Genomic DNA, 25,213 nt, shown 5'->3' with positions numbered 1-25,213 from the left:
GTACATAGACAAATTATTTTCTAGTAACATATTCAATTAATTTAATATTCATTGTAAATAAACAAAACTTTGCATTTGAAAAATAGTATAAATTTTTAAATGTTTAGTTTTAAATACCCCTGTGAATATACTTTTTTAATTCTAATAATAAAATTGCCAGTGTTTTGGATATACTGCATTTAATAAATTCTTTCTCACTCTTAAATCACAAATATATTCTCTTATAGGTTCTTCATATCCCATGAGTCTATAAATGCATAAATAGAAGTGCTAGATTGAGGATCAGCTTTTTCATTAAATTTCAGAAGACTAGGATGATTAGATACTTCCTTAAATAGAAACTTAGTGGATTTAGAGAATTAAGAAATCCTATCCTATCTCGCTTACTGAGGACTGAATTTAAGTACCCCATTACCCAAAACATCTGTAGCCTCAGAATACAAATTCATATTTAAGTGTTTTACATGAATTTGCAGAAGCTCATACTTTTAATAATTCTTTACTGAGTACATATTATTCTACAGGTACTATGCTAAGTCCTGGGGATAAAATGCATAGTAGAATGGACTTCGTACCCGTCTCCAAATAAGTTACAGTCAGAATGAGGAGACATATTCTCTTTATTATTATTATTATTACATTTACTGGGTTGGAACAAACACTGAAAACAGTGCCTAGATGGAAACATATCTAAGTGCATTAAAGCGAGTATGTGCATTTGTGTGTATGTGCATTTAATTCGGTAAAAAAAAAAAGTAATATTGCTTGCTTTTCTTCCTTAGGTGTACATCTCCAGTTTGTCAATTTTTCTACAGAAACTATACATGATTATTTGGAAGTAAGAAGTGGAACCTCAGAGACTAGCACTGTTATTGGCCGACTTAGTGGTCCTCAAATCCCATCATCCTTATTCAGCACAACTCATGAAACAAGCCTGTACTTTCACAGTGACTATTCACAAAACAAACAAGGGTTCCACATTGTATACCAAGGTGAGTTGGATAATAAAAAGTGAAAGCTTATTTAGCCCAAATCAGTAATTAGCAATCTAACTCTAAATATTTTCTATATTTTGTTTTAGAAATAAAAAGAACCTAAACCAAGCAAACTTCAATTAGAAAGATTTTTTTTTAATGCAGTTTTCAGGCAACTATATAGGGGGAATGATGTCTTTCTGAGGCCTTAGAAAATCTTAATTCTGAAAAAAGGATTGAGTTAGTCTTAGTGCACAGTGAAATTAAGCATGTCAAGGCAAGGTAGTTAAGCAAGGCAAGCTAGATAAAGTTTTATATTTACATGATGGAGTTAGTAATAGTATCTCTCAGATAAGTTGCTTTGAACTTTATATGATAAAATGAATGCAAAATATATATGGTATATATCATTGCATTTTAGCTGTTACTACATTATTCCAACTCTGAAGTCTAAAATTTAAAATCAAATATTTAAAGTTAGGATATTTTAGCCAAAACCGGTTTGGCTTAGTGGATAGAGCGTCGGCCTGCGGACTAAAGGGTCCCAGGTTCGATTCCGGTCAAGGGCATGTACCAGGGTTGCGTGCACATCCCCAGTAGGAGATGTGCAGGAGGCGGCTGATCGATGTTTCTCTCTCGTTGATGTTTCTAACTCTCTATCCCTCTCCCTTTCTCTCTGTAAAAAATCAATAAAATATATTTAAAAAAAATAAAGTTAGGATATTTTACACAAATAATGTAATTCCAATGATTTGGATGTTTAATTCAAATACCTTAAAATTTTATTATATATCTGCCCTAATTATTAAAGGATTTCGTAAGTATATAATACATTTTTATTGTGATTTCCAAGCAGTGATCTCTGTATTGTTCCTTGATGCATCTCAAGTGCCTAGGACAATAATAGCACAATAAATACTTTCTGAATAAAAGTATATACCCAAGAGGACATTTAAATATAGTTAAAATAGACATTGTAACATCCAAATACATGGGTCTAAATAATTAAAATTTGTGTTATATTTGCAGACATAATATAAGAGCACTACATCACACATTATCCTTTACATAAAATAGGAGTCATTTCTACCACCTCACAATACAGAATTAACTGTGCTCCCAAAGACTTTAATTATTTGAGAAACAATTGGGCAACAACTAATTTTCTTCTTTGTTGCTAAAAGACTCAGAACTATATTGTGGTCCTTTTCTAGCAAGTATACTGAACCATATGCCAGCACTTTGGTATTGAACTTAAACCTGGCTTCATGTTCTTATTCCTGCCCTCATTTTCTTCTCCCTCTCAAAATAAAGTTCTTATTTTAATGATATAAAACTGGAATTTGAACTTTATTAACTGCATTTTTAGTCTATATGTCCTCGAAAAATATTTATTTTTGTGATAAAAGCATAAAATAGAGATTCTATTACTCATTGATCTCATGTTAATATTATTGACTTGAGCCACAATGTATTATAATCATGAGTACATATTATTTGTAAGTTACATTGAATTTTGAAACTATCTCTTCATTTACTGCATTGATATCATTGAGCTGATGCCAATTTTGTGAAATAGATTAATTTATACAGATTCACAGAACCAATGTTATTTTTAAATGGTCTTGCAATTAGACTTGAAACACTTTCTGAATTTTGGAAAAGTGCCTAGTGTACACTGTTTATAGGCTCAAAATTTATTCAGCCGTCTTTATTAAGCACTTACTATGTGATGGGCAGTGGACAAGGCTTTTAGCATACAATGATAAACAAAACAAATAGGAACTTTGATCTCATGTAGAACATAGAACCAAAGGAATATGTACAAATGAACACATTGTTATACTGAAGTGCCCAAAATATCGTGTTAACTAAAGTACAAAATTTATACTTGGAGGAAAATTTTTCCTAGTATTTTATATTATTACATGGCTACTTTGGAGAAACTCAACAGTGGCTTATTCCTTTTAAAGAAAAAAATAAAGAAAATAAAATTCAAAAGACTCAGAATGAAGCTTACATGTGTTTATTTTATTCTATGTATGTGCAATGTAACCAGGAAGCAGTTGTACTCTATGTAAAGGAATCAGAATATGTTTGATTAAAACTGTGGTGGTAATAGTAGTTCACATATTCATTAAAACTTATAATTTAGATGGATTACATAAGTGGGTGAAGAAACTGAATGCATTTTTGTAAATTATACTAACATTTGATTGGAAAAGTATAGACATGAGAAGCAATTCATATCATACTCTCATTAATATCATTTATCATAAACCTGAATTGCTACTTGTAACCAAATACGAGGAGCAGTGCATCTGTTTTTCAAGTCGCAAATAGTACGCATCTGTGGTCTTTCAAAATTCAGAAAGGAAAAACATTTTCCTTTTTTCCCTTTTGCAGCCTATCAGTTGCAAAGCTGTCCTGACCCACGCCCATTTCGCAATGGCTTTGTAATTGGCAGTGATTTCACTGTGGGTCAAACCGTTTCATTTGAATGTTTCCCTGGATACACGCTGATTGGAAATTCAGCTCTCACTTGCCTTCATGGAGTGAGTCGCAATTGGAATCACCCACTTCCAAGGTGTGAAGGTATGCGTCATCCACGTTTAATCATTTTTGTTTGGGCACTGTTGCGTCTTCCTCTTCAAATAGCATGCGAAACACACAGTCTCTCTTTCAGTTGAATAATTATAGTTAGTACCCAGGTTAAACCCTGAAGGCTCCGTAATGAATAACCGATTTTATTATTATTGGCAGAAGCCCTAACCTTCTCCATTGCCAGTAAAGATAAAGTTAATGCTTTAGAGCTCCTCCTATATGTGTGTGTCTGTGTAGCTGTGTGTGCGTATGTTTAATAATCATTCTTATGAAAACCAATAGCCCAGATACTGCTACTGAATTTGGGTACATTTCCTCTTAAAAAACCTTTTAAATAAAAATCCCTGAACCTCTTTTAAGGCCATAAATACATATAGTATAAGACAAATAAGAGTTGAACAGTGTAAATATATATTGACAAAATATTTGGGAAAAGAACACAATGTAATTTATTAATTTAATAATAGTTAATAATAACTAGGTAGCATGCTTCATATAGAAAAATAAATACAAGCTAGCAATATTTTGTTCATGGTTTGCAACTTTACTTTCTATACCTAACTGAAGTAAAAACATAATACAGATGGATTTTATACTGCTTAAGTACTAAATGTGCACCTTTTTCTTTATAATCAATTCATTATTATTTATTTTAACTTTGTGTTTTGTGTCTTTTCTGTAGCTCTTTGTGGAGGGAATATAACTGCTATGAATGGCACCATTTATTCTCCTGGTTATCCAGATGAATACCCCAACTTTCAAGACTGTTTTTGGCTTGTACGAGTACCCCCTGGGAATGGAATCTACATCAATTTCACTGTCCTTCAAACAGAGCCAGTCTATGATTTCATTACTGTATGGTAAGCCAGGGCCACTATTACTTATTGATTCATCAAGGTAGAAATGAAAATATATCACAATCCTCTGTAAACAGAAATTGCCACCTGGTGTGACTGAGGGTGACAGTATGTGGTTTGTAGAATGAGACAAAGAAGAGAAATAGATTTAGATTTTTCCCAGGAAGTAACTAAACACTTTGAACAAAAAGTTTATATATGGAAAAATATTTTAATTTATTATTAAACTGATATGCAAAAACAAGGAATTAATATCAGGGTAAGTTTAAGCTAAGAAAGTTATATATTTACAAAACTAGTGAAAATTTAAAAGCTTATGTACAAATCATACTGATTTAATATAACTTTAATTTCTCTCATAATAATTTGTTATAAAATATATTTGTATTATCCTATTAATTGAAGCATCTTTATTTAAAAATATATTATAAAGAAACTATCTGAATTAATTCCTGATAATTGGTTAATAGAACTACTGTGTGAGTTCTATGATTCCTTCTAAATTTACTCAAGATTAATTTGAAGAAAATAAAAGGAAGGCAGACCTCAAGAATTTAGGAAGCTTGGGTTGTAGTCAGGAAACCAAAGATAGTGTTGTTGATTACAACTAATATGAGTGCACTTCAGTTAGGTAAAAATCTGGTCTAATTTTATACTTTACATTTTTTAAATGTTATCACTGATATAAACACAAATTATACCAATATGATATGGCACTCACTGGTTATTTCATCTGCTCTATCATCTCTTATTTAATGCCTTTATTAAACTTTGTGGAAAACTCACCTAAAAAACTAGTCTTAATCTTTACCCCACTCTGTTCTGTCTCTCTCTAACAGGGATGGACCAGATCAAAACTCACCTCAGATTGGGCAGTTCAGTGGCAACACTGCTTTGGAGTCAGTCTATAGCACTTCAAACCAGATTCTCATCAAATTCCACAGTGATTTCACAACCAGTGGCTTTTTTGTGCTCAGTTACCATGGTTCGTATTATTTAAGAGTTTATGTTTCACTTGCTACTGTTTGAAATTGTCCTGGAAAATTGACTGAAAAATATATTTAACCAATGATTGAAAAGGTATTAAATTGTGACACTTAAAATTGCTTCAAATACATTTACTTGCAAAGAATAACCTCTTATAAGCATTAGGGACATTAAAATCTAAACTAATGGAGATAGGATATAAATCACTCAGTAATTACCCAGTAGAAAATAATATTTTTTCCACATAGAAACCAATAAAAGAGAACCAGCTGTTTATATTTTATTGCATGTAACTTTGAGACTTTTCAATACAAAATGTTTATTCAACCCGCTGTGAGTCTTTATAAAACTAGCATCCAATATCTTTTTGCTTTGAATCATATTACTCAATCATTTATACTTTGTTTCAAAACTATAGCTAGTCTAGAATATTACAGTTTTCAGTGACTATTCCAGATTATTAAGTTCATAGCTTTTATGTCTGTAGAATAATTTATGAAGAATTGCAACCTTAATTCTTTGTTTATTTCTGGGTCTTCTCCTCATAAGGGTAACTTCTTCAGAAAAACATTCAGATGGTCTCACAGCTTTTCAATATTTTTATTTTATCTCAAATTGATTTTATTTCATTATAAACAAGAAAATTTTTATTTATTTCTAATGATTACATACCTTTATCTGCTATGACCACACCTCCATGAAACACATTCTGCCTCATGTAACTTTGTTGGACCAATTCCATGAGTATTTCATAGAATCAATAACCTACTGAATTAAATTCGCAAGTTGTATAAAAATTTACAACATGAACATGTGCTTTGTCCATTACATTAATATACAATTTAATGTTTTTATCTCTCTTAACACAATGTAAAGCTTTGATACTCACATCTTATATTCCATGAAAAATATGGTTATTCTCACATTTAAAACACATCAGGTTTAGATACTCAGAGCATCGGCCAAAAAATATTTGATTTGCTTTATCTCAGCATTTATCAGCCAGTAGCTAGTACCAACTTTGTACTTCCCTAGTGCCCACAGCTGCATGAACACTCCAGCATAGCCAATTAAAAAGGGGCGTTCAGTTAGGTAACTTTTGTTTGGGCTTTTTACAAAATAACTCACTTGCCTTGTTTACTGACTTGGATATTGATGCTGGCATTCCGTAGATATAGTCTAAGACTATAACAACAGTTTTATTACTTTCATAACTAATCATAACTCGGGAACCAATAAATTAAGTAATAAAGTTGAAAAATGAATTAGTTGCTTAACTGCATTTGTACATTTTATCTTTCATGGATCCTTGCATAAATTTTTATTATTTTGTGCCCTGCCTGAACAAATGACAAAGAAGGGACTAATTCATTGATGGACTATAAATATCCATAGATGACCATGTAGGGAATGTACAATTCTTGTAAAATGTAGGATCAATGTCAAAAGGGAAATATTGCCAGAGAAAAAATGTCTGTGCATGTGTATTCATATAGAAAAAATTAGGATTGTAGAATGTATATGTATACACACAAAGCGTGAATGTGGATTTACGTGGACACTTATGTGGAGATATATATATACTAGAGGCCTAGCGCACGATTAAATCATGCGAGTGTAGGGTCCCCTAGGCCGAGCCTGCCATCAGGGCCATGACCGCTGCCCTGCAACACCTTGCACGCTCCGTGGATGCTGCTAGTGCCCCGTAGCACTCCCAGCTCATGCCCTTCCCCCGCGTGCTGCCTCCCCCTGCCGCCGGCCATGTGCACCCCCTCTCCAACCTCCACGGCAGGAGCACCTTCGCTTGCCACCTGGGGAACTGCGCCGTGTTCCCCGCCCCCGCCCAGCGCCCATCCCCTGCGCCCTCTTCACCACACGGCCTGCCTGCCAGCCCCATGTGAGCCCCACCTCACTGCACAGGCCATCAGTCCTGGCCTGCAAGAGGTGCTCCATGCACCTCCCGGTGACCCATGGTTTGGTCGTGCTGCCATCCGCGGGCTCCGCCTCCACCATGCAAGCTGCGGGCCCCACCTCTGCCACACAAGCCACGGGCCTTGCCTCCACCATGCCAGCACCCCAGCCCCGCGCAAGCCCCACCAGCCCTGTGCGAGCACTGTTTTGCCGTGCGAACTGTGAGTCCCAGCCCACGAGGGGTGCTCCATGTACCTCCTGGTGACCGGTTGTTTAATGGAGTCATGACCACAGGCCTTTTATGATATAGACTAGAGGCCCGGTGCATGAAATTTGTGCAGGGGGGGGGGTGGTCCCTTAAGCCCAGCCTGCACCCTCTCCAACCTGGGACGCCTTGGGGGATGTCCGACTACCAGTTTAAACAGGCAGCTGGACATCCCTCTCACAATCCTGGACCACTGGCTTTTAATTGCTCACCTGCCTGCCTGCCTGATCACCCCTAACTGCCCCCCCGCCAGCCTGATTGCCCTTCACTGCCTCTGCATGCCGGCCTGGTCGCCCCCAACTACCTCCTTCTGCCAGCCTGGTCACCCCTAACTGCCCCTATCTGCCTGCCTGGTTGCCCCCAACTGCCCCCCTACTGGCCTAGTCACCCCTCACTGCCCCACCTGCCAGCCTAATTGCCCCCAACTGCGCCCCTGCCAGCCTGGTTGCCCCCAACTACAGCTCCCCATCAGCCTGGTTACCCACAACTGCCCCCCTGCTAGCCTGGTTGCCCCTCACGGCCCCCCTACCAGCCTGGTAGCCCCACCCAGCCTGCTTGTTCAGTCATTTGGTCGTCCCTTGGGCTGGCCCTGGGCAGCTGGGGGGCTGACGGGACTGGGTGCCTCCATCTTGTGGCTGTGGGTGCCGCCATCTTTGAGAGCATGGCAGTTAATTAGCATATTTCCTCCTTATTGGCTATTGGTATTGCCATTTTTGAAGGCGGGGCAGTCAATTAGCATAGCCCCTCCTTATTGGTTGTGGGAATCACCATCTTTAAGGGGGGGGAGTAAATTAGCATAGCCCCTCCTTATTGGCTGTGGGCATCGCCATCTTTGTGATAGCATGAGGGTCAATTAGCATATCCCTTCTTTATTAGATAGGATATATAAAATCCTAAGTGACTGGTCGACCAGTCACTATGATGCGCACTAACCACCAGGGGGCAGACGCTCAATGCAGAAGCTGCCCCCTGGTGGTCAGTGTCCTCCAACAGGGGACCTGTCCCGGTGGCCCACCAGCCCAGGTGGCAACCACTCACTCACTTAGTAGTCCTGCAGGTCCAATCTTTGGAGAACGGGCCAGGCACTGACAGACTGTCACCGCTAGCATGATCCCAACAGCTCCACCGGCCTCCTGGAAGTTGGCCTCAGGCACTATGGCCGCTTCCCCTCCCTAGAAGCTCCACAAGGAAGAAATGATATAGAAGCAGCTGCCAGGTGGCTCCCTACAACCGGCATGAACATCAGTGAGACAGATCTGGATCCCGGGCTGGCAAGGGTGTCCCACCACCCACCCGGAGGGCCAATCACATCCCAGCTCCCCCCCACCCCTCTCAGGAATGTCCACCTGCTGGCTTAGCTGGAAGGTGGACATCCCCTGAGGGGTCCTGGACTGAAAGAGGGCGCAGATCGGGCTGAGAGGACACCCCTCCCCCCCAGTGCATGAATGTTGTGCACCAGGCCTCTAGTTTAAGCTATAAAACATCATTGTAGGATTGCTGAGATTAATGAGATACTGGATATGTAGAAATTACTTCAATTACTGACATAAGTTAGATTGAACAATATGAAATTTTTGGTCAAAAATGCTCAATATTGCATAGTTCAACCCAAATAATTGCTGTCATTATTACTATTTATTATAACATTATATTGCAGAGATTATATAAGAATTGGAGACAATGGATAATATACAGTTATTACAGTGCCTGACAGAGTAGATGTTCAGTAAGTTTTCCTTTCCTTACCATACCTTATCTCACATTTTACATTTTCTGAGAGAACATTTATTTTATGCTTTAAATTTCATAATCAGGCAAAATTACCAGAGCCTAGAGAATCCTAAGATTTGAATCAACATCTCTGGAAATTTTACCCAAACCTTAAAATGACCTTGAAATTTGAGCTAGGTAGGGCTCATTTTAAAATTGACAGATGCCTTATATTCCAACAGCTCACTTAGGATAGTTTTCCTAAGCACTGCTTTCATCCAGATTCACCTTTTCAAGAATGCATGATGCCTACAGTAAATCAAATTTATAGCTACCCTATAATCTGGTTCATTGAACCTTACTCCCCAGTGTCTATCTATTCTGGCTTCAGGCAGATATGTTCTCTTACTTCCTCCTGAACTTCAGTTCCTAAATGGTTTCTTACTCATCTTTAGTTCTTTAAGTCTCTCCATCTTAAATCCCTCCATTTCTTGATAATTCGCACTCATAGGTGTCACTACCATCTTCTCTATGATGCACTTATTCTTTTTGCCAAGTCTAAGAGAACTCAATGACAGTATAGTGTATTGTTTTATAAGCCTGGGAGTTTAATAATAGTGAATGCATTTTTGAAAACACATCATATTTCTGCTTTGTATCCCTTTTATATTTTTACTAGAGGCCCAGTGCATCAAATTCGTGCGGGGCGGGGGGGGGGGTGTCCCTCAGCCCAGCCTGCGCCCTCTCACAGTCTGGGACCCCTCGGGGGATGTCAATGTCTGCCTGGGGATTGGGCCTAAGCTGGCAGGCAGACATCCCTCTCGCAGTCTGGGGCTCTTGCAGTCCGGGACCGCTTGTGCCCTACTGCCCACCTGCAGTGGAGGTGGGAGAGGCTACCGCCACCACTGCTGTGCTCACCAGCCATGAGCCTGGCTTCTGGCTGAGTGGCACTCCCCCTGTGGGAGCTCACTGACCACCAGGGGGCAGCTCCTGTGTTGAGAGTCTGCTCCCTGATGGTCAGTGCTCATCATAGTGACCAGTCATTCTGCCGGTCGTTCCACCATTCAGCCAATTTGCATGTTAGGATTTTATTATATAGGATTATTGACTGATTGGGATTGACTATGTTTTAGTTTTACAGTGGGAAGTGTGTTCACGTTTTTTTGAAAAAGTTGTTTATTTACTTTTTTAGCTATACTAGTGACAACTTTTGAAAAGATTATTTTACAATATGTAGACGTGTACCTATTTCCTCTCACAGAAACAAAAAAAAAGATGTGTGTTTTCAAATTAGTATTAATACAACTAATATAATTTAATACATCTAAAAGATAATATTCCTATTCTGGGCCCATAATCAGTACCTATAGCTTAGTGTCAAAGTGAACTCTTGTAATGATAAAAAAAAAAAATTGTTCAAGTCATTTTATATTTGTAAAAATAAATAAACCAGTAGATAATTTATTATTTAACACTTATTTTAAAATGGTTGTATAGCTAATCTTAGAATGGTTTGCTCCCACATTCAATTTTCTTTAAATTCTCTTAGTGATTTAATAGTTCCTTCTGTTATGCCCTGGCCCATTAAGTCATGAGTGGTTTTCTTATGACTTGTGTATTTATTTCATAAATCTGATCTATACTTCCATATATTTTCTTAAGGCCACATTAATCATTTAAATTTTACTTATTAAGGTATTTTAAATATGTTTGAAAAGAGGACAAAAAGTGTTTTTTTCCCCTCCCTCTAACTTGACTTCTTTTATGAGATCCAGTTAGCCATCTGTCTTTTATAAAATATCACTTTCATAAAGCCTTTCCTGATCAAAAATAACATTCATAAAAAGCTTCGCAAAATGCAATTTATGTGCAATGAAAAAATAGGACAGGGGTAAATGTTGAGGCACTTTATCTCAACTATCATATTTCTTCTTCGTCTGAGGAAATGTTTTTGTCTCTCTCAGTATTGCTGAATTTTCTTGATATCTGTTATAGAGTCAAGATGGGGTTGGCTTATAATAAATAATAACAACTTCCAGTCCTAATCAGTGACTCTTTGAAAGTAAACTACACAAAACCTTTTAGCTACATGTTTTGCAGACACTAACTTTGTACGATGGTCACTGTAACAGCCATAGCTGCCATTTACAGAAAACGTAATACACCCAGTGCTATGCTAGGTACTTTCCATGTATTATTGCCAATTTTTGTAATAACTCTGCAAGGTAAGCCTTATGAATCCTATTTTAATAATGAAAGAACTGAATAAAAATTTTGTAGCCTACATAAAACCAGAGAACTAATAAATAGAAGGGCTGCCTGGAATTCAAATAGGTCCGTCTGACTCCAAAGAATGACCTCTTTTTAAATAATGCAAACAGCTGCAGTAATAAAATAAGTGCTAGGCAATAAGTACCTAAACCGGTACTATCTCATGAATAGATTATACTTAATGGTATGTAAATCTATGTTTTCTTTAAAAATTTAGCAAAAATTACTTTCATTTTTAGCAAGATGATAGGTCATCTTATGTTCTAGAAAATACCCTTTCTAATTACAACTTGAAGCTTCACACTTCTTAGTGCTTCTCCCCCAGGACCTACAAGCTAACTGCAAGATGTTGGGAGGCTTATCGCAACTTAGTATGTTTTCTTCATAGTTCCCCAAATGCTCCATGGTCACTGTGTGAAGAGAAAATATGTTTTATTGAGGGTTGACTTATGCCAATCAAAACAACCAGAAGGCTATAGTATAGAACATATATTTATTAACTTAGAAGAGAAGGTATCATTTTAATGTTTAAGTCCATTATCCAGGTCACCCATTTTTCTAATATCAGCGTATTAGGATACCTCAATTCATACTCAGATTTTTCCTCCTAATTAGAACTACAAGAACATTTATTTAAGTCCACCTTCAAGTGGAGCTTATTTCACACAACTTTTAACATTGCCACAATTACATCACTGAACATGTACTTACAATCCTTTTTCTCCTCCAATTTTTCCCCCAAATCATGAAATTATCATTCTTGAACTAATCTGGGTCACCACAGAAGTCTGCCCATGACTAAAGAGATCTTAGAGTTTATGAGGGAACAGAGAACACTATTATTTTTTTTTCCTCTGTAAAAAATAGTGCCCTTACCTGACTGAAAGGTTGTGCACTCATGCTTTTTTGGTTCAGAGGAGGAATGTCAATTTGCCAGTGTTCTATTCTGTCTTCTTCTTCTTCTTTTTTTTTTTTTTTTTTTTTAGATTCCTTTAATAGCTCAGTTGAATTGAAGTAGGTAAATACAGCACTCTTTTCTGGAATTAGGTTGGATATTTCATGACAAAGAAAATAGGAAATTAAAAGTAACAAAAAATATTGCCAGAATCAAACCCTAAAGTAATCTCAAGAAGCAGGAACCAGAGACCTACACACATTGGAATAAAAACAGGGTACAGTTCAAATGACAGTCATCCTCAAAAGATACTAACATGTAGTCTGGCCAGTGTGGCTCTGTTGACTGAGCATTGTCCTGTCCACCAGGAGGTTGTGAGTTCGAGTCCAGGTCAGGGCAATGCCCGGGTTGTGGGCTTGATCTTCAGCAGGGCACCTGAAGGAGGCAGCTGATCTATGATGCTTCTCTCTCATTGAAGTTTCTCTCTCTCTCTCCCTCTCTTTTCCTCTGTCTAAAATAAATAAAAACATGTATATTAGAAAAAAGATACCGACATGTGGAATATGATGCCCTCATTCAGTTATTAAATCATAAATGGTATTTTAAAGCTGAATAACATGTCAAATAAATGATTCTTCTAAAGATAATACAGATTTAGATCAAATGTGTAGATATATGGTACACAGCTTTTTCATTAATGGTCATGACTCTGAAGCTGTTTCTAAAGAGAGGAATCCATGAAAAGCATGTACAAAAATAAATGCTAATACTATTTAAAATTTAAATGACAGAATTTAAAAGTTTCACTTCGCTCATACTTCACTTTGTTAGGTCGCCTTCTCCCTCCACTGCCTCAAAAGAAAGCTATTAGAATAGGTGATTTATTAGGTGACTTTCAGATCAAACAACCTATGATTTTAACCTGTACAGGGTATATTCATCCTAGATCTGTTTATTTTCTTCCAAAGTAACCAAAGTATATACATTATACAGGGTGAGATATTGTTTTAATTCAATTCATCATCAGTAGGTATTTATTGAATATTATCCCCAGGGCATTGTGCTAGCAGTTTTGTTATATCTCATACAGGACTCTAACGTAGGTTGTTGAACTCAAGGATTTTGTACTATAGTATAATGTACATCAATGAAAAATACATAAGTAACCTCTGCATTTGAAAAATATAGCCAATTTAAATAAGAATAGAAACAAAACAACTTGTTTGATATGTTCTGGGAAGTCCCATGGGCACTAGCCCTGGGAATGATATCAGGTTGTGAGTAAGGTCAATAATTGAGATTATATGTATTCAGGACACAGCTGCCATCCCAGCAGCCATGTTAGCCTTATATAAGCAGGGAATGTGTTTTCCCTTTGAAATAGGTGTCAGGCACTCTTCTAAGCACATTACATTCTATCAACTCAGTCTTAGTTTTGTGTTTATTTTGCAGACTAGAAAACTGAAGCACAGAGTCTTAGCAGTTTGCCTAAGAGGCCATGGAGCCCGCCGAACCGAGATGGGGGCACACGCAGCCTGCTTCCAGAGTAAATAGCAGCGTAGGCTGTTGTGTGCACAAGAGTAATGAATAACCAGCACAAATTGGCGGACATATATTTCCCAGGGATGCTCATTGCTTTGACAGAAACATGTCCAGAAAGAGATGTGGAGCTATAATGTTTCATTCCCCACTATGGCCTTCATCTAAAACAGCGGTTCTCAACCTGTGGGTCACGACCCCTTTGGGGGTCGAAAGACCCTTTTACAGGGGTCTCCTAAGACCATCGGAAAGCACATATATAATTACATATTGTTTTGTGATTAATCACTATGCTTTCATTATGTTCAATTTGTAACAATGAAAATACATCCTGCATATCAGATATTTACATTACGATTCTTAACAGTCGCAAAATTACAGTTATGAAGTAGCAACAAAAATAATTTTATGGTTGGGGGTCACTATAACATGAGGAACTGTATTAAAGGGTCGCGGCATTAGGAAGGTTGAGAACCACTGATCTAATACATCCCACCACTAACCATTGTCTTTTATACCCTGATCCTGCCAACAAAGATAATATACCTAAATTTTGCTTGGAATTATTGCAGTAATTACCAAAGCAAAATGTCTTTCGTGAATATACAGGGAAACTTGGGAACAGCAGAAAGTATTATTATTTTAGCAAATGTTCTTATTTCTCTCTAAACACCAACTATCTAGAAGGAATGGCATTCCAATTTGATATAACAAGAACTTAATCTTATAATGTGCTTACTATGTGCCAGGCACTACTCCATGTGCTTTGCATATATAAAGATGTTGATCCTATAGACACCTTTTGAAGTGGCATGAAATTATTAGTTATCATTACTATTTTACAAATGAGGAAAAATGAGGCAGACAATAGGCAACTTATCCAAGAATACCCAATTTGTCAGCCTTAGAAATAAGATTTAAATCCATACAGTCTGGGCTGAGTTTATACCAGCCGTGGGCAAACTACGGCCCGCGGGCCGGATCCGGCCCATTTGAAATGAATAAAACTAAAAAAAAAAAAAGACCGTACCCTTTTATGTAATGATGTTTACTTTGAATTTATATTAGTTCACACAAACACTCCATCCATGCTTTTGTTCCGGCCCTCCGGTCCAGTTTAAGAACCCATTGTGGCCCTCGAGTCAAAAAGTTTGCCCACCCCTGGTTTATACTCAATATCATAGAAAGTACTTTATATATGTTCACTCAACATTTATCTCATTTTTCTAGATTCAGCCACTCAGCAGATATTTATTGAATATTGTTATGTTAGTTACTGTATTATGCCCATAGGAGTTAGAACTTAATAACATAAACATAAGCCCCTGCCCTCACACAGCTACATTCTAGTGCAAGAAAACGGATAGTAAACAAATAATTCTTACAGATTGTGAAAACTGCCAGATGGAAATAGAGAAATGTGAACTGGAGTGATTGTGAGGAATTAACTCCAGGGACGGTGATCAGTGAAAATGTCTCCATTTTAGTCATCTGAGAACAAAGTTTAAAAAGAGAAAGGAAGATGGGTTTCAAAAAGGCAAATAAACAATTATACAGAACTTAAAGGTTTAGCCGCATGATCAAATGTTACACCACCAACCATTTCAGAGCTATGTTGATTAGAGAATAGAAGGGATTATGGTAAGGGGTAGGGTATAGACAGGCTTCATTTTTCAAAGTTTATCTTGAAAAAGTGAAGAGACGTGGTTTAATATTTTTTTCTGTGTGAGGTGAGAATGGCATCATAGCTGGGTGATACAACAAATCGGGTCCTTGAGCTTTAAGCGGAGGAGAGGAACTACATGTTTATTTGCAGCTGAAAATATAAACTGCTTAATATGTGGGGCTAAAGTTTATTAACCAAAGTGAGGGACTGTTGGAGGTCATAATCAAAACTTTTAATATCATGTCATCTGTGGACACCTGTGAGTTTTTTAGAATCCATCAACGATTGTTTATTGAACGCCCACAGCTATGAAGAGTCTAGGTACCCACCTTTGTCCCCTTCCAACTGTGTGTATTTTTCCTACTGCAGCCAGTGTTGTTATTTTTTTCTTTAAGAAATCTGATCACGTTATTCTCAGACTGAAAATTCTTCCCCGGTTTCCCACTGGCCTCACATTAAACCCATCCTGAGCCCAGTGCATAGACTCTGTTGGACTCAGCCTTAGTTTACCTTTTTTTCCTCATGCCTCCTCATTCTCCCCAGGGTTCTCTCTCAAGCAAGCCTCCCTGGCCTCTTTGTTGATTTTATGCAAAATTCTGCTGATTCCTTTGCAGAATCCTTGGCACACAGTAGATTTCGTGTAAATACTGTCTTAATTCCCTTCCACCACTCTACTTGTGTGCAGGGAGGATTGTACCAAAAGGACACAGAAGCCGGGTAACAGCCTGTCGGCCAATTTAATAATATAGGAGCATTCGTTTCCTAGGGATACTGTAATGAAGTACCCCAACTGGCTAGCTTAAGGAAACAGATTTTTCTCTCTCAGTTCTGGGGGCAAGAGGTATGAAATCAGTGTATCGAGAGGATCATGCTGTCTCTGAAGGCTGTGGTAGCTTCTGGTGGTAGCCGGACAATATTGGCATTCCTTACCTTGCAGATAAATCACTCCAATTTCTGTCCGCATCATCACACGTCTTCCCTGTGTGTCAGTCTCTATCTCTTCTCTTCTTTTTTTTTTTTTTTTTTTTTTAAATATATATTTTATTGATTTTTTACAGAGAGGAAGGGAGAAGAATAGAGAGTTAGAAACATCGATGAGAGAGAAACACCGATCAGCTGCCTCCTGCACAACCCCCACTGGGGATGTGCCCGCAACCAAGGTACATGCCCTTGACCGGAATCGAACCTGGGACCCTTGAGTCTGCAGGCCGACGCTCTATCCACTGAGCCAAACCTGTCAGGGCTCTCTTCTCTTCTAATAAGGACAGCAGTCATACCGGTTTAAGGGCTCACCTTAATTCAGTGTGACCTCAACTTAACTTACTAGGTCTGAAACAACCCCATTTCAAAATAATATTTTGGGATTTCAAGAAAGACATACATTTTGGAGGATACTATTCAGCCCAGTACAAAAACTATGAAATGACAGGGGTTCACACTAAAATGTTGGCAGCAAGAACGAGAAGACACTGGACAAATTTTAGACTTATTTTTAACAGACTAGTAGACACTGACAAAAATTGAAAAACAGAATTGTTGGAAGCTGGTTTATGATTTAACCTTTTGTAATTCTTTGCCTTTAAGGGTCTAAAGCAGCGGTTCTCAACCTGTGGGTTGGGACACCTTTGGGGGTCGAACGACCCTTTCACAGGGGTCGCCTAAGACCATCGGAAAACACATATATAATTACATATTGTTTTTGTGATTAATCACTATGCTTTAATTATGTTCAATTTGTAACAATGAAATTTGGGGTCACCACAACATGAGGAACTGTATTAAAGGGTCGCAGCATTAGGAAGGTTGAGAACCTAAGAAAAACAGACACAAAGGGTGTGGTTTTAAAATCTTTTATATTATAATCGGACACAAAGGGTGTGGTTTTAAAATCTTTTATATTATAATCAGAATTATATAGTTAAACCCTGAAAAGCATCTCAGGCAGGTCCTATTTAGATCCCAATCTCTAGAACCCTGACACAAAATTGGCCCTATTTCCTCACCATTTGCAGTTTTAGAGATGAGAGTTATCTTAGGTAAGACTGTTTATTTAGAGACTGTTTTGAGGAAACCTATGTTCTGTATATTATTTGGCAAATATTTGTTGGATAATAAGCATAGTGATAGAAGCTAATGACTTAACTGTGAAAAAGTCTCATCCCTTATGTTACTTAAAGTCAAGATAGAGGCACAAACAATGCACAAGGAAGCCAATAGATGAACAATAATAGATTTTAAAACAAGTCATGATCACATGTACCATAAAACAGTTCTATGATTAGAAAGTAACAGTAAGGGATAAGGGGAGGGAGGCAGTCAAGAGTCAGAAGAAATGATTATCCTGGTAATCTAAAATTGGGATTTGAAACATGAATTCAGACTTGAAGTCAAAAGAATCCATGAGCCCTAACTGGTTTGGCTCAATGGATAGAGCATCAGCCCGTGGACTGAAGGGTCCCGGGGTTCGATTCTGGTCAAGGGCACATGCCCATGTTGTAAGCTTGATCCCCAGTAGGGGGCATGCAGGAAGCAGCTGATCAATGATTCTCTCTCATCATTGATGTTTCTATCTCTCTCCCTCTCCCTTCCTCTCTGAAATCAATAATATATATATAAAATCAATGAAATCACTTAGGTGGAGACTGTAGAAAATTGTTTCAATGGAACGTTACTTAGAATTCAAAACTATAAAACTAATCCAAATAGAATTGTTCTTACTGAGGTAGAGGTAGCAGGGGAATAACATTATGCCTCCTAAGACCCTCCATGACCCAAGGTAATTAATTCCTTGGCTCTAGAGACAGTTTATAAAAGTGCTAGTGATGGTCAATAACAGAGAATGAAACAGAATTTAGCTCACAGCACCCAGGTGGTCTTGGGAAAATAACATATCTGTGAGCATCATAATCCTCATTAATGACAATTTACAAACACTTGCTCTTTTAAACTCTGCAACTGAGTTATCTAAGCATGTTCTATACATGCAAGAGTCATGGATTCCTCAATAATAAAAATGTGCTTCTTTTACAATAAGAAAATAACATGATTATCACGTAGATTAAAAATAACTTTATAGGCAAACAAAAGTTAAATAATATACACGTGGGCATCTCTACGCTTCTCTAACTTCTGAGTTGACCTCTATTCTACTTAAGATCCAATAAAATGCTCTTCTTGAAATCCTAGTTTTAAAAGGATTTCTCCATGTTGAGGCTCTCTATCTCCTCCCCTTTCTCTTACCTCTTTGTTATTTCTAAGTTCAGGAAAATGATTTTCAAAATTCCTAACTTTATTCTCAACTAAACTGTTTCTCAAAATCTAGGCTAGACTTCTCTGCCCTGGGCTCCTTTCCTAGCAAGTCTTCCCTTTTCTAGTGGGGACTCTTCTGTGTAGAGCAGTGTTTTCCTTGCAAATTAGCATCCCTGCACAGAAAATGCTTTTATAAACAGGTTGAAGTACTGGAAGGAAAATGTCAGAAGAGACAGATAACAATTAACAGCAGGATATTGAAAACAAATTTTCCTTGATTTATCCCTCTTTGTCTACATTTTGAATTTTTTTTTCTTTTTTCTTTTTCCTTAATAACATGAAGTTTATTAGACTGTTAACCACTTATAAATGGGTTTTTGTTATCTAATGATGGATTTGGTACTCAAATTTTTGCCTGTTTTCTCCAACATCTGAAATGCTCTTATGCCCATGATTACCCTTCAGAATTGCAAATATTTACTCATTTAAAAAAGTTATGTATTTTTTCTTTTTTATTTACATTTAAATTATTTATTGTTTGAAGTATTACATATGTCCCCCCTTTCCCCCATTGACCTCTCCCTGGCCACCCCCACCCCCCAACACATGCCCTTACCTCCCTACTGTCTGCGTCCATTGGTTATCTCATTCATCTCCTTTTACAGTAGTCTTCATTAACTGGTCTAATTGACGTACTTCAGTACTCTTATAAATACTCTTATGATAGAGAAAGCACTGAAGGTATGGACTTTGAAGTTAGGAGACATACTAGCTCTGTACTAGTTGTTTGATCACAGATGATTCACTGTGTCTTTTAAGTCTTATTCTCTCTTATCTGAGCACTGAGGTACATACATAACTCCTAAGTTTAAGTAACACAATTAAACATATAAAACACATTTTATTCAAATGTTATAATAGTTTGAAATGCATTCTTGAATGAAAAAGAGTACATTTTTAAAAATACTCCTAATGAAAACAGGAGTTAATCAAGCGAATGATTATGATGTAGATATCATATTGGGCTAGTAGTCATGATACTTAGATTCATAGAGATATTTGGGGGAGTGGTTTTTAAATTATACCAAATAGGAATCTATCTAATCTGATGGGATGACCTGTTTAAGAGATATCAATAATTAGAAAGATGAAATTTAAAATATGTATATTTTGTAAACATGCTAATATAATATAGCTTGGGTAGAGAGGGCTCTGGGACCAGACTATCTAGGTTCAAATTCCAGCTCTTCCTCATCATAGCTGTGTGATATAGACCAAATTCTAAACTCCACTTTATCAGTTTTCTTTTTGATAAAATAGGGATAATTATAAAAATAGTTATATAAACTGATCAATAAAATAAAAAATTTATAAGGACTAATGTAATTACTATATGTAAAGTGCTCGTAATATTTCCTGGAATAGAGGAAGCATGGAGTAGTTGTTTGTAGTTATGATTGTATGCCAGGTACTTCCGTTGGTGCTGGGGGTTCTCTGATGAGCCTTGGGGAAGATTGCATTGAGCACATAAACAGGCATGAATATATAATTACAAATGGTGATTACTCCAAGAAAAAAATAGCAGGTGTTATGGAGCACATAACAGAAAGTAATAGAACAAGGGTAGAATTAAGGATTTTAAATGTAAGCATTCTTACTATGGGATAATATTTTGGAATCTAAATAATGATTTATTTTTCCTCAATGTTATAGAATTTTTTAAAATAAATAATTGAAACTTTATAAATTCTACCATTTGTTGTCCTTATATGTAATCATTGCATAATTTTCTTGCATATGTGAGTATATATATATATAGCTGCTCAGAGAAGGAATAAACACATTCTCTCTTTTCATAGCCTACCAACTAAGAGTGTGCCAACCTCCACCACCCGTACCCAATGCTGAAATTTTGACAGAAGATGATGAATTTGAAATAGGTAAAGTCTTTTATATTACTTTCAAAGAAAGTACACTGTTAACAGAGGGATTTGCTTCAAAAGAAACAAAAATAAAGAATAGAAACAGCCTGTCTTAGACGCTCTTTCCTCTATGATGGGGATTGCTTAGCATTCTTAAGAATGGACAGCAGTGGAAAGAGGAAAAGAATTATTAAGCAAGAAGAAGGAATTCTATATTTCCAGGATGTACAATTAGAAAACTGTGGGGATTTGAATAATATTGCTGTATAATGTTGCCATACTAAACTTTTATTATTATCATATTTATTTTGGTTGAGAAATATAAGAAAATATCAATGAGCAATGTAAGTTGAATCTTAATATTAAAGCAATAATTATAGATAATTTTACTTGCATGATACAGTTTTAATGAATACCTTACCTGTACTGACCAGATTATTTCTTTACTTCTACTGCTTATATACAACTGGCATGACCAGTACAGTCTCACTGGTAGTTTACTCTTGACTTCAGTTCTGATTGGTCAGTACCTATGAAGTACTAGTAGTTCAATATTTTGAATATCAGCCCTACTTACTGTTAATAGGATTTTTATACTGGTTAAAAATTTTAACAGATGTTTGTATTGCTTTAGAAACATCTATTAATTTTCACCGTGTTACTCATCTGAAGCCACCTCTGCCTGTTCTTTTATTAACAGGTGATATTATTAGGTATCAGTGTCTTCCAGGATTTTCCTTAGTGGGCAATGCAGTTCTCACATGCAGATTAGGAGAACGACTCCAGATGGATGGAGCACCTCCAGTTTGTCAAGGTACCAATTATTATGATTATTGATTCCTAAATATCTATTTTATGTTTAACTCAATACCAGGAATTTTAACTGTTTAATATTTAACAGGCAGTAATGTTAAAAACTATACAGCTCTATGGTATTTTTAAAATTCCATTATTTCTCATATTTAATTTTAAACATTTTTCTTCTTCCAAGTTTTATTTTTTCTAGTTTATTCCAAAGTCAGTTCAACTTACTTAATTTTTTTTTTTGACAAGAGTTAGAATATACAGTGGGGCCTTGACTTACGAGTTTAATTCGTTCTGGAGCTCATAACTCAAATTACTCATATGTCAAATCAAGAAGTGAACGAGTGAGACACGTGATGTTGGGCTGATGTTGTGGCGTTCACTATGACGTTCGCTGCGTCAACTAGTGGTGGGGTATCTGAAGCTGGCTCGTAACCCGAATTTTAGCTCGCAACTCAAAGCAAAAAATTGGCTGAGAGACGGCTCGTATCTCGAAAAACTTGTTAGCTAGGACACTCGTAAGTCAAGGCCCCACTGTACGAAAAAAAAAAATCACTTTAAATAAAGCTCCAATGTTGATTGCCTTAACTTGAAAGTAGTTTCTGATCTAACCACTACATTCATTAAACTTGACTGAGCATCTGTAAAGTATGAGGATCTGAGGAAAAAACAAAAAATAAAAACACAAATTATAGATGGTCCCGTCTATGGAGGCAATATAGCATAGGGATATGGCAGGGGGCTATGGAACCATATAATGTGTCACTATTCATGCGGCAGTGAAAGCTTGAAAGGGACATTGCCCTGAGTCATGGGTTCCAGATTACAAGTGAGACTTACTCTGTTACTATAGAGATGACCCAAATGACAGATGTCTATGTAAAGGCACAGAAGTGAAAAATAGTAGAGTGTGGACTACAAAGAATTCCCTCTGCTACAAGGCAAGGCCATGATGGACCTTGAATGATGTGCCAGAGTGTGGGTACTCAGAAATCATGTGTTATTCATTGGATCCAGAAAAGTATCTAACACATAGTAACTAATTATAACTGTGTGGTTAATTCAAATAAAATTATAATTGAATTTAATTATCCTTTTCAGATTTTCTTGGATTATTTTCTTCATTGAGGTTCATTCTGAGGAATGGAAACCTGTTTCCTGTTATAAATGGAAACAGGGTTTCCATTTATTGTTATAAGCCTAAAACAAAAGTTACATTTACTATTATAAGCCTAAAACAAAAGTTATGTTGATTATATCAAATGTGCTATAAGTGGGGATTAACATTTGACTTTCTATGTCATTGGAGTTCTTACATGAAGATGGAAGGATTTCCATAAGGGGTTTTTATAGTAGCAAAAAGAAAAACCTGTTTGGAGGTATAAGCCAGTGCCAAAGTGACCAATTCCATTGCTCTTAGCCAGTGGTTTTAGAACATCTTAATGTTGGTAGAGAGTATTTTGAAGTCTATCATGTATATTCCTGATAGTTAGATGTCATTTGCTTGGATAGCATTTATTCAACTTCCTTTTTTATATACAATTAATTTTGGGGGTATTTACAATAAATTATTTAGGATTCAGATTCAGGTGTTTAGACATGTGAATGGAGAAGACAGATTCTCAGCCTTTGGGGATTATGCATGGGAGAATTGCTTGGGCAGACACAGGGAGGCGTAAACAAGCAATTCTATACCAGGACATTTTTCTTGACCCTAATATACACACTGCATTATGGACTCTTGGAGGAGAACACTTCTTTTTTTATATTTGGATCCAAATTCAGTAATCTTTAATAAATAAAATAAAACAATATGGATAACCTAGGTATTTCACAATCCCTCATCTTTTAGACTTCCAACATCTTATTTTTAAAATATGAATTTCCTATAGATTACTAATTGCACCTCTTTTTAATCTAGCTGCTGTGGAGAATACAAAAAAAAGACAATACATTTTCATCTCATAATAACATTAGATACTTGCTAACAGTTAATAAATCCTACCTCGGAATGAGTTCATTCTGAGTTACTATGTTAATTAACGGACCAGATACATAAGCTAAGTAGCTGACTATACATTTTAGTTTGTCTTTACAAGCTTGCTAAAAAGTCAGTTGTTTGGAATATTTTAAAACTAATCTACATTGTTTTTAGTCTATTTTAAATTATTTTATTTTTTCCACTTTTTCTAAATGGGGATGCATTATTATTTTTTTATTCTTCCCTGAATCCACTTTAAGTTTCAATCTCATAGCTAAAATATGGAAAGCGATTCTAATTGTGATACATTTAAAACAGTTTGATATAAATAAAATATAATGGAGGATTTCATTTGGTGGTTAAAAATATGGGTTCCATTCAGTTGAGTCTGTGAGACTTTGTGGACTTTAAACTTTCTGAGTCTCAATTTCCTCATATGAATAATATGGAGAAAAATTGTACACACTTCTTAAAGCTGTTTTGACAAATAAGTGAGATACTACACAAAAGGTACTTAACAGTATCTAACATAGAGTCACAATCAAAAGTATGTATTTACTTTTAATCTTGATGATTATCAGACTTCTTTTTTAAAAAAAATATATATTTTATTGATTTTTTACAGAGAGGAAGGGAGAGAGACAGAGAGTTAGAAACATCGATGAGAGAGAAACATCGATCAGCTGCCTCCTGCACATCTCCCACTGGGGATGTGGCCACAACCCAGGTACATGCCCTTGACCGGAATCAAACCTGGGACCCTTCAGTCCGCAGGCCGACGCTCTATCCACTGAGCCAAACCGGTTTTGGCAAGACTTCTTGCTATATGTTGAAATTGTATGAGAATGGACTATTTTGTAGATTTTCAATGAATTATGGTGGATCATATCAGTGTTTTGAAAGTAATATGGAATATATACTCAGCTCAGAACATTGGGGCCAAAACCTTATATAGGACATGACACTTACTTTTCAATAATCATAGCCTAGAAAGACAGCCCCCAAAATAAGTAAATAATAGCCATGAAATTGCTAATGCAGTAACAGAAGCATATATTACAGAGGCCCCGAGAAGGAAATCTGCAATTCTGCTTGGGTTGATGGAGCGGTTCAGGGACTGTTTCAAAGAGGAGACTTTTCATCTGGGCCTTGAAATGCACTAACACTTCAAATGCGGCAGACAAGAGAATGGCATTTGAAACAGAAACATGAAAGAATGTGCTGAGTTCAAAATATCTGATTGCGTTAAGGTTTGAGGAGAGAATACACTAAGAAAGGAAGGAAAGGGAAAGGGAAAGGGCAAAGACATAGACAAGAAAGGCAGAGGGGAGAGGGCATAAGAAGATGAGGAAAGGCAAGGAAAGAATGCAAAGAAACAGAAGAAAACAGATGCCTCATCTTTTCATTACTTATTTATTGTCCAGAAAAGTAAAGCATCTTCTATGTAATAAAAAACATGGAAATCAATACCGTAAATTTTTAGTTCCTTCTTCCGTTTTTTGAACTGCAAGCTTAATACAAGTTGTTTCTTCTGACACATAAGTCAAGGTATTGTCTCCTTTCTAGTATTGAACACGA

General features: G+C 36.7%; 1 protein-coding gene across 3 annotated transcripts in view; it reads left to right on the top strand.

The window, feature by feature from the left end:
- CSMD3 (CUB and Sushi multiple domains 3) overlaps positions 1-25,213 on the top strand; it is an 872,847-nt gene that overhangs the window by 763,106 nt on the left and 84,528 nt on the right. For all 3 annotated transcript variants that reach the window (XM_036338167.1, XM_036338166.1, XM_036338165.1), the window contains 6 exons: positions 783-992; positions 3,381-3,569; positions 4,261-4,438; positions 5,275-5,420; positions 20,788-20,868; positions 21,551-21,664. In XM_036338167.1, the coding sequence (XP_036194060.1) occupies positions 783-992; positions 3,381-3,569; positions 4,261-4,438; positions 5,275-5,420; positions 20,788-20,868; positions 21,551-21,664 (918 nt within the window). The remainder of the gene's footprint in view (positions 1-782; positions 993-3,380; positions 3,570-4,260; positions 4,439-5,274; positions 5,421-20,787; positions 20,869-21,550; positions 21,665-25,213) is intronic.

Source organism: Myotis myotis, unplaced genomic scaffold, assembly GCF_014108235.1.
Source record: "Myotis myotis isolate mMyoMyo1 unplaced genomic scaffold, mMyoMyo1.p scaffold_m19_p_16, whole genome shotgun sequence".
In the NCBI taxonomy this organism is placed as follows: Eukaryota; Metazoa; Chordata; class Mammalia; order Chiroptera; family Vespertilionidae; genus Myotis; species Myotis myotis.
Note: the sequence above shows the minus strand (reverse complement) of the source record. Positions and strands in the feature narration are given on the sequence as shown.